Source organism: Balaenoptera musculus, chromosome 5, assembly GCF_009873245.2.
Source record: "Balaenoptera musculus isolate JJ_BM4_2016_0621 chromosome 5, mBalMus1.pri.v3, whole genome shotgun sequence".
NCBI lineage: Eukaryota > Metazoa > Chordata > Mammalia > Artiodactyla > Balaenopteridae > Balaenoptera > Balaenoptera musculus.
In genome coordinates this window covers 11,598,169-11,614,274 of record NC_045789.1, presented here as the reverse complement: position 1 = coordinate 11,614,274, position 16,106 = coordinate 11,598,169, and the positions used below count along the sequence as shown (strand labels likewise).

The window sequence follows — 16,106 nt, the reverse complement described above, 5'->3', positions numbered from 1 at the left end:
TACAAAAACATAAAAATCTGTTGTACTTGTGTGTGCTAACAATGAGCTAGCAGAAAGAAATTAAGAAAACAATCCCATGTAAGATAACAAAAGAATACTATACCTAGGAATAAATTTAACCAAAGAGGTTAAAAGAAAGAAATTGAAGACACAAATGTAAACATATTCTGTGTTCATGAATTGGAAAAGTTAACATTGTTAAAATGTCCCTATAATCTGAAGCAATCTACAGATTCAATGTGATCCCTATCAAAATCCCCAGACATTTCACAGATATAAAAAAATTCTAAAATTAACACAGAACCAAAGAAGACCCCAAATAGCCATAGCAATCCCAAGAATAAAGAACAAAGCTTGAGTTACCACACTTCCTGATTTCAAACTACTGCAAAGCCATAGTAATCAAAAGAGCATGGTGATGGCAGAAAAACAAATACATAGATCAATGGAATGGAATTGAGAACCCAGAAATAAATCCACCTGTATATGGACACAATTTATGATGAGGAGCAGAGAACATACAATGGAGAAAGGATAGTCTCTTCAAATTGTACTAGGAAAAGTGAACAGCCATGTACAAAAAAAGAAACTAGACCACTATCTCACATCACACACAAAAATCAACTCACAGTGGATTAAAGACTTGAATGTAAGACCTAAAACCATAAAAATCCTAGGAGAACACATAAGCAAAACACTGACATTAGTCATAGCAATGTCTTTCCCTTGCCTGAGGAGACATATCTAGAAACAAGAGGATAAATAAGCAAATTGGACTACATCAAACTAAAAATCTCCTGCACAATAAAGGAAAATTGTCAAAATGAAACACAAGCTACTGAATGGGGGAAGATCTTTACAAATCATATATCTGATAAGGGGTTAATATCCAAAATATATAAAGAATGCATACAACTCAATATTGTAAAACAGCCCAATTTAAAAATGGGCAGAGAAGCTGAATAGACATTTCTCCAAAGAAGATATACAGATGGCCAAATAGGCACATAAAAAGATGTTCAGTATCACCAAATACTAGGCAAATGCAAATCAAAACCACAATGAGTTATTACCTCACACCTGTTAGAATGGTTACTATCAAAAAGGCAAGAAACAACATTGCTGGCCGGATGTGGAGAAAAGGAAATTCTCATACACTGTTGGTGGAAATGAAAGTGGGTGCAGCCACTATGGAAAACAGCATGGAGAGTCCACAAAAAGTTAATAGAACTACCATATGCTCCGATTATCCCACTGAAAGCAGCTCTTCTGCCCCTTTCCTGTTTGCCCATTTCTGTTCCCCTCTCACCTTAAGAGAGCCTAATTATAGGGATGAGATCAGTAGGCAATTTAACCTAACTCCTGACTTAACACTCTCCTACATGCACACTATGCCTGCTGATTCTTTTCGTGGATAAAAAGAATGAAAAATTAAGCAGTTAAAAAATGAGTAGCTCTCTACCCGCCTCAGCTCCCTTAGCAATCCTGCAGGCAGATCACACAGGCAAGATAACATCTGAAGACTGTCAGACAGTCTGCACGCAAGGGAGAATGATGCAGAATCCAACCTTCTGCCTCAACGATTCACTGAGATTCTTCCCCTTTTTTCCCCTTTAAAAACTGTCATGACTGAGCAGAATATTTGGAGTTGGTCTCAGGACAAGTAGTCCACATTCTCCCCAGATTGCAGGCTTTTCTGATTAAAACGCCTTTCCTTTCTATTGACACTTGCCCCTTGGATTATCAGCTTTTGAGGGGCGAGCAGCCAAACCTGAGTTTGCTAACACCACTTCTGGGTATTTATCCAAAGAATATGAAAATGCTAATTCGAAAAGATAAATTCACCCCTATGTTCACTGCAGCATTATTCACAATAGCCAAGATATGGAAACAAAGTGTCCATCAATGAACGAATGAGTAGAGAAGATATGGTATCTATACACAATGGAATACCACTCAGCCATAAAAAAAAAAAGGATGAAATCTTGCCATTTATGATAACATGGATGGACCTTGAGTGTATTATGCTAAGTAAAAAAAGTCAGATGGAGAATACAAATACCATATGATTTCACTCATATGTGGAATATCAAAAAACTAAGAAACAAAACACACACACACACACACACACACACACACACACACACCCCAAACCAAACAAAAACATACATAGATACAGAGTACAGAGTATTGGTTACCAGAGGGGAAGACGCACCGGGAGATGGCAAAATGAAGAAAGGGAATCAACTGTATGGTGACAGATGGAAACTAAATTTTTGGTGGGGAGGACGCTGTAGTCTGTACAGAAGCAGAAATATAATGTTGTCCATGTGAAACATAAAATGATATACACCAATGTTAGCTCAATAAAAAAATTTTTAAGTGGTATAAAAACATTTCTTTTGCCACCAACCCCACACTGCACTAACTTTTTTAAACTGAAAATATCAAAGTGAGGCTAAATAAATTATATTAAAATAACTTTATTAAGTTGGATATAAATTCTTTATTGGTATAATTGCATCTAAATTTGATTTATAGTGTGTATGTAGGTAAACTGCTTATGATAATAGCAGTGGTTAAGAAATGAGAAACCCATCATAAACAAAACTAAACTAAATTCTTACAGATTGTGATTATAGCAGGGTACAGGAAACTGGTTCCTAAAATGCTTTGAAATTTAAACTTTACCTATCTAAATTTGAAAATGTTAAATTTAATGTCTACTTTGTCAGAATGTCACAAGTTACTTATTATCAGAATCAGAAATACTAGGACCTAATTTTCAATGGATCCAAGTGGTTTCTATGACTTTTACGTGATTGCCACCTTGCGCATGCTCCAAGTCCAGTTTTAATGATGACTTTTTCTTTTAACAATGTTTCTTCTTCCTTAAATTCGTAAATCACCTATACACTTTTTTCTTTAGGTAGTTTTCTTTAATGAAACAAACTATTTTCAAAAGTTAACACTCTCCTTTGCTGAACTATTTAAGATGACTATGCAAACTACATAGCACAAAATTAAAATGCTACCTTGATTGTTACCTGGGAAATTTTTAGAAGCTAAGAAGTCAATTTGGGTAATTCAAGTTTAAAACAAAACAAAAACCAAGCAAGAGAAAACACTTGCATCTCATTTTACTAGATCAACCAACAGAGGACTTTTTTGGAGGGAGGGGCACTAAATTATCTTAATTATAGCTATGTAACATTGGCTCTGGAAGTAATCATTTTCCTTCTCATTCCATTCAACAAATGAAGGTCTGATTTCTTGTATAGGCTAAGTTTTAAATCTGATCATAACTAATGTTGGGGGAAAAAAATGAACACTTCTTTCTGAGTTACTTATCCAAAATACGCATTTTCTGGCTAAGTGAATACATTTTCTGTAATAATTCTAGGCATCCATTCATAAATATCTACATATGATTTTAGTCAACTCAAAGATAAAGCTTGATTATATAATACATACCTATACGGTTATATATAGTCACGTTTTCTTTAAGTAATAAAGTTCATATTATAAATAAATTACTTATTTATAATAGGTTATTCCCAGTAATGTAAGACATGTTCCTTTTGTCTGTAATTCTATTACTATCTTAAGTAATAGATATGGGTCAATGGGTTTCTAAAGCGACAATAATATGCTCATGGGACCAATAATCAGCATCAAACCCAGTCATGAAACACAGTCTAAAGGTCGAGTTTCAGTAAAAATGTTGTCAGTTGTCAAGAGTCAATAAAATAGACTCTAAATTTGTACGCTATCTCACTAATATGTTTTCAGAAAAGTTCTCAGAAGCTTGATGGTCTATAAAATCTGTTTCGTCATTTATTTAATAATTACATAATACATTGTTAATGTAGTCAAATATGAAATCATCATAAAGAACATTATTGACTAGGGCTTGATTTTTGATCTTGATAATGAGTCAGGGCCTCTTATTGTATAGTATGTCTTTATTTTATTGGTATTCTTAAGAATGATTAATTTTTTTTTAATATCTCATTACTTCCTCATTTTTGTTTTGGAAAACTCATTTTTTATTTCTATCCAGATCAAATGTGTTATATTGCAAAATACTATTCAAATATATATGTATATATACGTTGAGAACACATTCTTTAAACAGTAATGCCCACTGCTACTCTTGTTACCTACCAAATGTGTTTTCATGTTATGAAAGTATGATTTAATACATTTATGATGTCGTATCTAAAAAAACAGCCTGAAAACATGAACTATACATTTCATATTTTTGTATAATTTTAAGATAATTTGGGATTTATAGAATATCTATTAATAAAACATCTCATTAGGCTAATGCATTTTTGGTACCTTTATGTAAAAGTAAAATTTGCTTTTGTTAGCAAAATTATTGAGTATCTTGCTTCATATTACATGATTGTGTCTCTAGGTATGGCAGTATGGAGTTAAATCTTACACTTTACAAAATAAAATGTGGCCTTAGCCTTCAAGATTTTTGATAGGTACAACTGAAATGCCTAATCCTGGGTCAGTAATCTGTTTCTGGAATTATGTAAAGTTCAATACATATTATAAAACATTCTCTTGTTCAGACTGTCAAATCTTCATTACTGTAGGATTATAAAATTGATAATCAGATTGAATCACTAACAGTTTATAAATCACTAATAATTTAAGTGTTAATAAGTTGTAAGGTTTATAGCAAATAACCTTGCAAGGAAAATACACCCGTGGGCCAAATATTGTTCACACTTACCAGTTCTTCCTGAAGTTGGGAAATTAGTTCGTCCTTCTCTTTCAGCTGCAGCTTCAGCATTGAGCTTTCATCTTTCATTATATCCTATAAAAACATCAAAGAGATGGCATAATATGCTTAGACCTTTCACTTTGCTCTTGATAAGTTAGCTGCATGCAGTGGGAGATAATTGCATATGACTAATAAAACTGAAATTTCCTCTACAGTCTGATATTTTTCATAATATACTCTATGTTGCAAAACAAATTAATGTATCCAAAGATACTATGCTATATATGATATATACACATACGTTTTTTCTGATAGCCTTTTCTTTTGATTTCTCTTTGTTCATTTAGTTGTCTAAGACAGAAATCAGGGATTCATCCTAAATTCTGTCCTCCCACTCCTGTGCATACATAACCAGTGGAATAAAAATAATTATACTTCAAGAGATAGTTTACCTACCATTTGTTCCTGTTATAATTAAATATTAATTCTCAAATGAATGGCATGTTATAGTCTTTATTTTTAATGATATCTCTGTAACATTTGTCCCTTTCACTAGAGCTCTGTCTTTGGGTATTTAACCTTGTCACTCTGCATGAACATTCAGCTACAGTCCCCATGTACACAATACATCCACATCCATGACCTCTATTACTCTACGCTGGAAACTCTCACTTAACAAATGCTTAATCTAGACTTATCTTCCAAGCTTCAACCCACAAAAAGAACTACTTCCTGAGCATATACTCAGCATTTTCCCATGGACATTCCAACTCAAACTTCATCTCAACATCTTTTCCTACTTCAAAAATCATTTCTAGTTATTTCTCTCATTATCTTATTTCCTAAAATAGCTAGAAAAGCATCCCATACTCTCAGCTCACACTCACTCTGAACCCAATCTGGTACCCAATTCTTTGATCTGTTTCCTTGGTATTTCTTGAACTCACTCTTTTCTACTCCTCATGGACTTACTCTGGGTATCCATTGCTTCTTATCTGACTTACTGCAGTTAAGTCTCTGAACTGGTTCTATGTCTACCACCTGCCCTATCTGCCAGAGATATTTTCCTAACTGGGAATTAATTACATCATTTCTTAATGTAACAGCTAATCACTTTAGGGGAAAAAAAAAAAAAGTCAAAACTCTTTAGCATAGCATATGGTGCCTTTCATTCTCAGCTACTTGCATATTTCTGGAGTGTCAGTTTTTCATTTCCAACTTTCTTACAACCGGGGCTCATTCCTACGGAATCGAGCTGCAGAATGTTGCTTCATGTCTCCTTGTTTTACACATGCACATCTCTGGGTTACACTGCATCTCTCCATCTCCCACAATTTCTCATGATCTAGGAGGCATTTCAAGCATTATTCCTTATTCCAGCAGGGAGCCTTCCCTTGTTGGCTGAGTTATGTTTCCCTTGAGGGTGACGGCACACTCCATGGCGTCTAAGTCATACGTCATTTCATACAGTACTAATACTTCAAGTGTTGTTTGCTTGTTTCCTTCCCTCATTAGACTAGTTTCCCTAATCCACTTGAGCAGATAGACTATTTCATTAGCATATTACCAGCACCAAGCATTGTAACTGGCACACAGAAGATGTTCAAATCCACGTTTGCTTCCTATAACTTAGCAGATAAACAGTATAAACAAGAGAATTCCCACTTTTTCTGAATCTGTTAACCTTACCTGAGCTGGCAAGGAAGAAAACAGCTAATGGATTAGAACAAACAGAGTATTTGTTTATTCTGGTTCTCATGGTGTTAATTTGTTTCTATTATAAGCAATAGAGAACATATGATTCAAATTTACTAATATCTCCTTTCATTTGCTGACAGCCAGCTGATTGGGAGATACTAATTATCTCTGTCTGTTCCTTTTATTTCATAGTAGTCCTGTTTCTTCCCTAAATCATGGGCTTTCATAGGTAGAGTTTATACCCAACATTTTAATATTTATTTTCATAGATTCTAAATATTACATGTTACAATGTTAATGGTAAAAAAGCTTAGCCTGCTCCATAATACAAAGAAAAAGTTTGCAGGCTTAAAAGGTAGGTAAGAAAATCATCATGTCCCTTCGAATCAGAGACATCTAAGGTCAAACCCTTGGTACTACCATGAACCCTCTCTGCGGCTTTGTGCTAGTTAATTAACTTCTTTGAGCCCCATGGACATTATCATGGAGGTTGATAACACCAGACTATAAACTATCTGATGACAAAAACTCTACAGGATCACTGCTTATATTCCCAGTCTTGTGTAACACCCCACTTAAGAAAAACTAACTCCCTTCATAAAATATTGTCACATTCTCTCTAGGAAACAAATATTGAGGTAGAGTTATGAGTACAAAAGGTTTATTAAAGAATAAGTCCATGTGAAAAGAAAAGAAGAATCAGAATTGGGCAGAGGAACAGTAGACCATGATTCATACCTGACAAATCCTCTACCAGCTAAACGAGGAGCTCCAGCGCCAAGACTGCCTAAGAGAGGAATCCCGTGTGGAGGGAAAGTGGGTAGGCTCTTGTACCACTCCCTGTTCAGTCATTGGTTGGGAGCTGCCTCAAGAACTAGATCTCAGCTGCTGTCATGTTATTCATTGTCTCACACTACCAAGCGATGAGCTTGACTTCAGCTGAAGACAGTCAGCTAACGATAGGACTTTCAGCTGGGTAGTGAGTCCTTTATTGAAAGGGGATTTGAGCCTCAGCCAGAATCTACTCCAACAGTTTTTTTGTTGAATAATTAGCAGCAACATTTTTGTATATGAATTAATTAATATTTTGTCAATGAATTCATTTAAAGTGAAGATTTACCTATATTGTGGCTAATAGGAACTGTAAAGAAACTTGGTTTTCCAAAATCATGCTCACTTTACACAATTCTCTGATTTTTTTCCCTGGGAAGCTTTTTCAAGAAGTTTTTACTCTCACAGCTTTAAACCAGATAGGTGCTAATATATCATTTGCACTTATTTATGGAATAACATATTAAGTATTCATTGTATGTCATCAGAAGCAAATTTATAAAATCCTTCTCTATGAATGACTTTGCAAATGAATCATAGTTACCTAGAGTTTTGTTTTTAGTTGTTATATGTACATGTGGCAAAATTCATAGAAGTATCTGTCTAACACACAAGATGAAAACCCTTAAACAATGCTTACTAAAATGAAGGCTACTCTCAGATGAATCGATATTTCCTCAATATATTTGCAAAATTCTCGGACATCCTTGATAGGATGATCTATTGAGTTAGAAATCCTATTGATGTGTAGAATGAACAGGATTTTAGTATCTTGGTTTTTAAAATAAGGTTATTCCATTAACCCTTAGGCTAATGTAAGCAATTTAACCTTGTGCTTATTTAAATGCATATTACTTATGAAAATATATAATTGAATAATTATGGCATCCTCTGTTTCTCAGTCAAGTATAATTAATTCTAGGACTAAAATTCAATTCTATATTTCCTAATTTGATAATTACTCATAAATATGGAACTCATAGTATGGTAGATTAAAGGTGGCTACAAATCCTTTGCTACTATTCCTAATGAAAGATGGAATGTAATGCTCTCTCCTTGGATCTGGGTTGGTCTTATAGCCTTGCTTGACCAAGTGAATACAATGGAAGTAATTGAGTGATTCTCAGTGCTAGATCAGATTTCAGTTTCCAGGACTGGTCTCTTAGAATGCTCCTCTCAGGTTCCTCCCTTGCAGAAAGAACACGGCAGTCATGCTGAGAAATACAAGGTACATTTCACTTCCTCTGACAGCCTCTTAAGGAAACTCACAATCAATTGCCAGCCATGAGAGTGAGCCATCTTGAATATCTAGCCCAGTGGAGTCTTTAGGTGACCAAAGCCCCAGCCAATATCTCACCATAACTGCCTGAGTTGAATCATTCCCAAATTCCTGACTTAAAAAATTGTGAACACAATAAAAGTATAGTTTTAAGCCATTACGTTTTGAGACGATTTGTTATAGAGATCACCAGAACATATGGACAAAATGCAAATTGTTAGAATTACTGTAAATTATGACTCATTATAGTTGTATAAAAATATATAAGCTAGTTACAGTGGAGGATTACTGGATTGAGTGTCAATATTATGACATAATATGAGTGTGTTTCATGTTTGGTAATTGCAATCATTGTTGCTTTTGTTGTGGTCATCCATGTACAATGCTTGGTGTCAGTATATTTATCTCTTGTAAAAATAAAATACAGTGTGTGTGTGTGAAAAAAAAAACTTCTCAATAATTAATTTATAGTTCTTTAATACTAAGTCTATTTACTTTACAATATATGTCTGATAACTCCAAAAAAAAAATAAGCTAATTTTTAAAATAGCTCATTTCAATGTGTAAAAGGAATATTTATATTTTCATTATATAACCTACTGGAGAATCAGAAATACAAATATAAAAGTCCCTTAAAAATTATCTTATTCTACTTTTATTTTCTAAATTTGGAAAGTTAGATCTAGATACATGAATATTTGGTTAATTTGTCCCAAATTCAGTTAGCTGACTCCAGTCCCATATATTCCATAATTTATTTTTGCCTGAATTAGAATCACCTCCTTCTTTAAGACTTGTATGAACAGAAATCAAGTGCCAAGAAATTAAAGGCAAGTGGAGACTGTAAATCACCTTGAAAATGATCTTATGCTGAAATTAGAAATGCAGATTAAAAAATCATATAATAATTTCAAACTCACAAACCTCCACATAATTCTTCAGGTAAAATTATGAACATAGTTCTTGGCTGCTAGTTACAAAAACATATCAGAATTGGTACTGAGTCATTATGACTCTCTTTCTATTTATAGACTTCTGGTCCTCTCTGGAGGGCTTTACTTTATGACTTACAAGCTGTTTCCTCATTCTTGTAAATGGAAATGTCAAAGGATTAAAAAATAAAGGAAACAGACAATTCTATCAGAGTAAACAAGGACAGACTGTTATGAACAAGTGAAAAAAGAGAAAAAATAAATAGGAATATGGTAGGAGTGGACAACAGGGCAGAGATTGGAAAACACAATGTATTTTGCAGCTCTACCTAAATAACTGACCTCATGTAATTCTTATGTTAACTTTAAAGCAGCATGTTATCTGCAACACCTGGATAGCTAGTTAAATAGTGCAGGCATATAATCATATATACAGGGCCATAAGAGAACCTGCCTTTCAAACATTGAAAACAAAGTTAATAAAAACATCACTCTAATTCTCTATTATTTAGTTTAAAATAACTTAAAAAATATTTTATAAATCATTTCAGTATCAATAACTGCTACATAATACTACAAAATTTTCTTTTTACAAACATTCAATTAAAAAAGATTTTAGATTTGATTTTATAAAATCAGACTTAAGAGATGAACTAACATTCCATTTTAACATTGTTAAAAACAAACAAACAAAACAACTAATACTAACAAACAAATACTAACTAATACTAACAAATACTACAACAAATACTAACAAACAACTAATACTAACTAACAAACAAAACAACTAATACTAAACTTTCATTGGGTTATTTGTATGGAAATATGTTAATATAAATGTTTCAAACATTACATGAAATTTCTAAAAATCTTATATTTGTATTTGTATTGAAATATGCATGGAAATATGTTAATATAAATGTTTCAGACATTACATGAAATTTATAAAAATCTTATATTTGTATTTGTATGGAAATATGTACAGAAATATGTTAATATAAATGTTTCAGACATTACATGAAATTTCTAAAAAATCTTATATGTTCTGGTATAATGTTATAAGTAATAATCCTAGTTATTACTTTAAAATGTATATCTCAGAAATAACTAATTTTCTTGTCAACTGCATTATTATGAGCTTTCATCAAATCTTTAACTGTGGTCATTTTTAAGTCTTTTGTCATTTACAGACAGTTCTGGGTGTACTCTGATGCTTTGGCAAATATGTTCCTATAAAAGGGTTTCATCTTCAAGAAATTCATGGAAAAGACTCTAACAAGTACAGGTTTCTGGTAACTGACTGTACTGCTTAACTGAATGAATAAGCATTTTCAGAACTCTAATGAAAAACTGATGAACTCATAAAAGTGCTAACAAAAAATCAAGATGAAAAAAAAATTAATTACATGGGACTGAGTGAACTGATGAGGATGAGTATAATTTTTGTGACTTTCTGTCTGAATTAAAAAAAAAAAAAAAATCCCACAAGGACTCAGAGGCAAAGAATATACAAATCAATTTTCACTGCAAAGTAAAGGAGCTGTTACAGTGGAGGATTACTGGACTGAATGTCAATATTATGACATAGTATGAGTGTGTTTCATGTTTGGTAATTGCAATCATTGTTGCTTTTGTTGTGGTCATCCATGGACAATGCTTGGTGTCAGTCTATTTATCTCTTGTAAAAATAAAATACAGTGTGTGTGTGTGAAAAAAAAAAAAATCTAACTGGTGGCTACACTAAAAAAAAAAAAAAAAGGCATAATAGGTGTTCAAAGTGAGTATCTTAGAAATGTATTTTTTAGCATGTAAATCAATCAGTAAACAGCATCATCCCTTGACACAGTGGTATATTGGCTATGATTTTCAAGCAATTAAAGAAGAGAATGGATATCAACATAATCTTTTCATTTGCAAGTAGTTCCTCTTAGGAAATCCTAAAACTTCTTACTGATCCCCATCACTCAAGATAATGATAACAATCCTTATATTTTTATAGGGACTTTATAATTTATAAAACACTTCTATGCACAGAATTGTTTTGCTGTCAGAATCTTTTTTGACCAATTATTGAACAAAATGGTACATTTCTAGGATAAATAGGAGTTTATTCATAGAAATGAAGCAGAGAAGACAACTGTAGCAAAGGTCAAATTAAAGGAAACCATTAATAATAATACCAAGACCCTTAAGTTATGTTCATTAGCCTCTCTACAAAATTCATTGTATTCTGACAATTTTTGGAATAGTTAAAAACAGTAGGGCTTCCCTGGTGGTGCAGTGGTTGAGAATCCGCCTGCCAATGCAGGGGACACGGGTTCGAGCCCTGGTCTGGGAAGACCCCACATGCCGCGGAGCAACTAAGCCTGTGCGCCACAACTACTGAGCCTGCGCTCTAGAGCCCGTGAGTCACAACTACTGAGCCCGCGTGCCACAACTACTAAAGCCCACGCACCTAGAGCCTATGCTCTGCAATGAGAGAAGCCACTGCAATGAGAAGTCCGTGCACTGCAATGAAAAGTAGCCCCCGCTCACCGTAACTAGAGAAAGCCCACGCGCAGCAACGAAGACCCAACACAGCCATAAATAAATAAATACATAAATAAATAAAACAAAAAAACAAAAACAGTAGCCTCCACTGAGAAATTTGCTAAGATGTTAAAACGGTTCCATGAGACTATGGCCTTGTCTTTTCCAAGTTGTTAGAGTCTGCTTAGATTCACTTCTTGTATTAATAAGAAAAACTTGGGTTGCATAACTCTTCTAATATAATGTTCTACATCTTACATAATTTTTTCTATACAGTAAGTAGACAGAGAGTGTTAAGTCATAATCCTGACAAAAAATATTTACTCAAAGTTTTCACTATTCTGTTCTTCATTTCATAAAGCATTCTTGGTGAAAATTAAAAAGACAAACATTTGTATTTCATTTTCTAAAGCCTTCTTCAAATGATAGTATTTTGCAGGTAGAAGGATGAAAAATTTCTCAGTGTCTTAGTGAGTTAGTAGGCATGACAAATTAGTTTCCTGATCTCCTAACCCCATGGGTTTCACCAACATCAATTACAAATTATACTTAAGACGTAAATGTCTTTACAAACTCACCAACAATGAGCTTCTCAACAGAGAAAGTCAACAAGTGATAAAGTAATATTAATTTGTCCCATTTACTTGTTTGATACAAAAGTCTTGGGGAAATAAGTATCTTTAAGAGGTCGATTATCAAAAAATTGCCAGCATTTTTTTCTCCTCACGGAAGACAGACACGCTTGTCACATTGTACTTGTATTTCTTAAAGAAGGTAAGCAATTGTTTTAAGTGACCCTTCCCACAATGTAGACTATACAAGAAAAAAAAGAAAATGAAAAGGCTAAAAACAGCCTGTTAAAAGTTCCTTTCTATTATGAAGGCATGCTTACTTACTTTTCATGTTTTATGTGAGGAGTAGGGGACATCTTATCTCTCAATACCCTGAATAAACTAAGAGAATTATGTGTGAACAAAGCTATGAACTTTAGCTGCTAGGAACCAAAGTAATCAAAGACATCAAACACACCCCATTCCTCACCTATAAGTGCTGTTGACTTAAAAATATATATATATATGCACAACATGAGAGTTGTGAGTTAGCTTTATTTGGGGCAAAATGAGGACTGCAGCCCAGGAGACAGCGTTTCAGATAACTCTGAGAAACTGCTCCTAGGAGGCGAGGGGAGGAGCCAGGATACACAGGAGTTGTTTTTTTGTTTTTTTTTTAATATTTTATTTTATTTATTTGTGGCTGTGTTGCATCTTCGTTGCTGCACGCGGGCTTTCTCTAGTTGCGGTGAGCAGGGGCTACTCTTTGTTGTGGTGCTCGGGCTTCTCATTGCGGTGGCTTCTCTTGTTGTGGAGCACGGGCTCTAGAGCGCAGGCTCAGCAGTTGTGGCTCGCGGGCTCTAGAGCGCAGGCTCAGTAGTTGTGGCTCACGGGCTCTAGAGCGCAAGCTCAGTAGTTGTGGCTCACGGGCTCTAGGGCGCAGGCTCAGTAGTTGTGGCTTGTGGGCTCTAGAGCGCAGGCTCAGTAGTTGTGGTGCACGGGCTTAGTTGCTTCGCGGCATGTGGGGTCTTCCTGGACCAGGGCTCAAACCCGTGTCCCCTGCATTGGCAGGCAGATTCTTAACCACTGTGCCACCAGGGAAGCCCCTATATAGGAGTTCTGCAACAAAGAGCAGGTAATTGGGAACATCAAAAGATTACTGTTAAATAAAGAAAACCAGACATCTCAAGTTAAGGAATTCAGCTCTTTTCTATGTATGGAAAGATGCAAGAGTTGGGCTCACTGAAATCATTCCTTTGACATGCACCTCAGCTCTCTGGGGCCTGTATTTTCACATCCTGAGTTTCCTCAAGGCTCACCGCAGGGAGTGGCTACAGTCTGATGGCCGCTAGATGGCAGGTATTCTTTTCAGCCCTGAGTTTCCTCAGGGCTCACCAGCTCACATTGGAGGGCTGCAATCATTGGTGACTATGACATTCTTTGTTTATTGATATAGCAGGAAATATTCCATTTATAAATATTCCATTCCATTTATAAATATTCCATTTATCAGTGCGTAATACAGTTGTTTTGTTTGTTTGTTTCTAAATGCTATATTGACTTAGTTGTAAGGCCTTGGCTAGAGAGAGGCCAGTTAGTTCTCTTCAATTAAGTCCATACTCCAAACACTTCCTTTATTGGGTCTTCACACTGCAGGGCCATTAGGTACCAACCCCATCGGGCCAGGTACCAGGAAACTAGGGACGGTCTCTGCACCCCAGAGCTCTTGAAATTATTCAAATTGGCCAATCCTCAGGGAGTGCTGGAAACCTAGCTAATCCCATCCTGCTTGTCATTTATAAACTGCCCAATTTGCTGTTGCTTGGTCCCCAGGGGGCAATATCCTCCATGACCCTGACTGGCAGCCTTCTCTCATTTGGAGGTGTAAGTAACAAAGAGTCTGTCTTTCATCTGAGCATTAGTGTGTCAGGTCCCACCATCAAAAGAATCTTTAAATCTTATAAAACATAGTGCTGGCAGGAGCTGGCTGTAGGTAGTGGGCACCCTTTTGCCATCCTCCTGAGACAGCTCTTGGACCCTGGACATTTATGCCACCTTCAGACAGAGGGGAAGGACAGTGTGAATAATATTGGGTACTGCTTGGCAATACATATACATTTTTTGCATGATGAAGGGAGAGGAAAGCTTTTCTAGTTGTATATGTTATTCAAGACAGTAAAACTAGAGAGACATCCCTAATATTAGCAGATCTCAAAAATGGTAATATCCCATTTTATGGGGTGAATTGTGACAATGATAAAGAATACAGAAATAAGTAATGGTGTAGGGATGTTTTTTCAAGAATTCTGGCATAATTGTAGAATTCTTGGGAGAAGAAAAAGCAGAGAGCCTCAATGTTATACTGTACAGGAATCACAGATAATGTGATTCAATTTAAGCAGTAGTTTCAGGCAGTCTGGGAGGTCAGAAAACTAAGCTGCAAAAAAGCCACAAACATTAGCTGAAGCTACAGATCACAGCTACAGAATATAAACCAGTATCAGGTACTAAGGAAAGTAGTAAAGGCCATGCTTCGTTCTTTTTTAGAGCACTAATGGATAGTAACAGCATATACAGTGCTATCTTCAAAAACTCAATATATGTACAATACATTGTTAAACAGGAGTCTTTAAGACATGAATTTGGGAAAAGCAGCTTTTTAAAACTTATGGACTAGATATACTTTTGAATGGTTGCTTAGGCACTGAATGCCCATGTACTGAGACCAACTATATAATTTAACTTCCATTACAAAACAAAATTTTTGTCTCAAAGATTCTGTAAATTAAAGAGTACTGGGAAGTCTCAGATTATCATTAAGCAACACTAAACTATCTTAAAAACTATAACCTAATATAGAACAAAACTTACAAATCTATCATTGTTTTTCATGTTACCTCTTGATGTCACTCAGCTGAGGCAGAGAAGACTTGCATCTGAGTCTTTGCTGTGGCACAATTTAGCTGTGTGATCCTGAATACATCAATTACTAATAAGAAAACTACAATTTGTTGAAATTCGGAAATAATACCAAATTCTTTGCATACATCGTCAGTGGCTACTCACAACATTTTTACCAGGAAGGTGTTTTTAACCACATTTTCAGTGTTTTAACAACTTTCTTACACTGTAGAACTAGAAAACAATTATTACTGAAGTAAACCCAAGTCTGCCTGCATTAACACAAAACCAGTATAGCTCAGTAGTGGTCTATACTGCTTCTCAGAGCTTTTTTTCATAAAATGGGGATCATGGCTATATATATATATATATATATATATATATATATATATAAATTTCTTTTTTTCCCTGCAGTGAGAACCATTCAAGTATATATAAGGGAAGCAACAACAATTAGGTTGTCATAGGTAGAATGTCTAAAACGGCACCCCAAAGTTGTCCTGCCTCCATTTCCAGAATCTGTGGGCATGACAAGATATCATTCTTGGGGTTGTATCATGTTCTTTGGTACAGCTGATGTTAAAATAGGGAGATGATCTGAGTGGGCCTAATCTAGTCACAGGAGCCCTAATGCGTCACATGAG

At 34.9% G+C, this 16,106-nt stretch overlaps 1 protein-coding gene across 3 annotated transcripts in view; it reads right to left on the bottom strand.

Annotated features, from left to right (window-relative positions):
• Positions 1-16,106, bottom strand: part of CCSER1 (coiled-coil serine rich protein 1) — a 1,333,501-nt gene that overhangs the window by 708,525 nt on the left and 608,870 nt on the right. For all 3 annotated transcript variants that reach the window (XM_036852949.1, XM_036852947.1, XM_036852948.1), the window contains one exon: positions 4,751-4,834. In XM_036852949.1, coding sequence (XP_036708844.1) covers positions 4,751-4,834 — 84 coding nt within the window. The remainder of the gene's footprint in view (positions 1-4,750; positions 4,835-16,106) is intronic.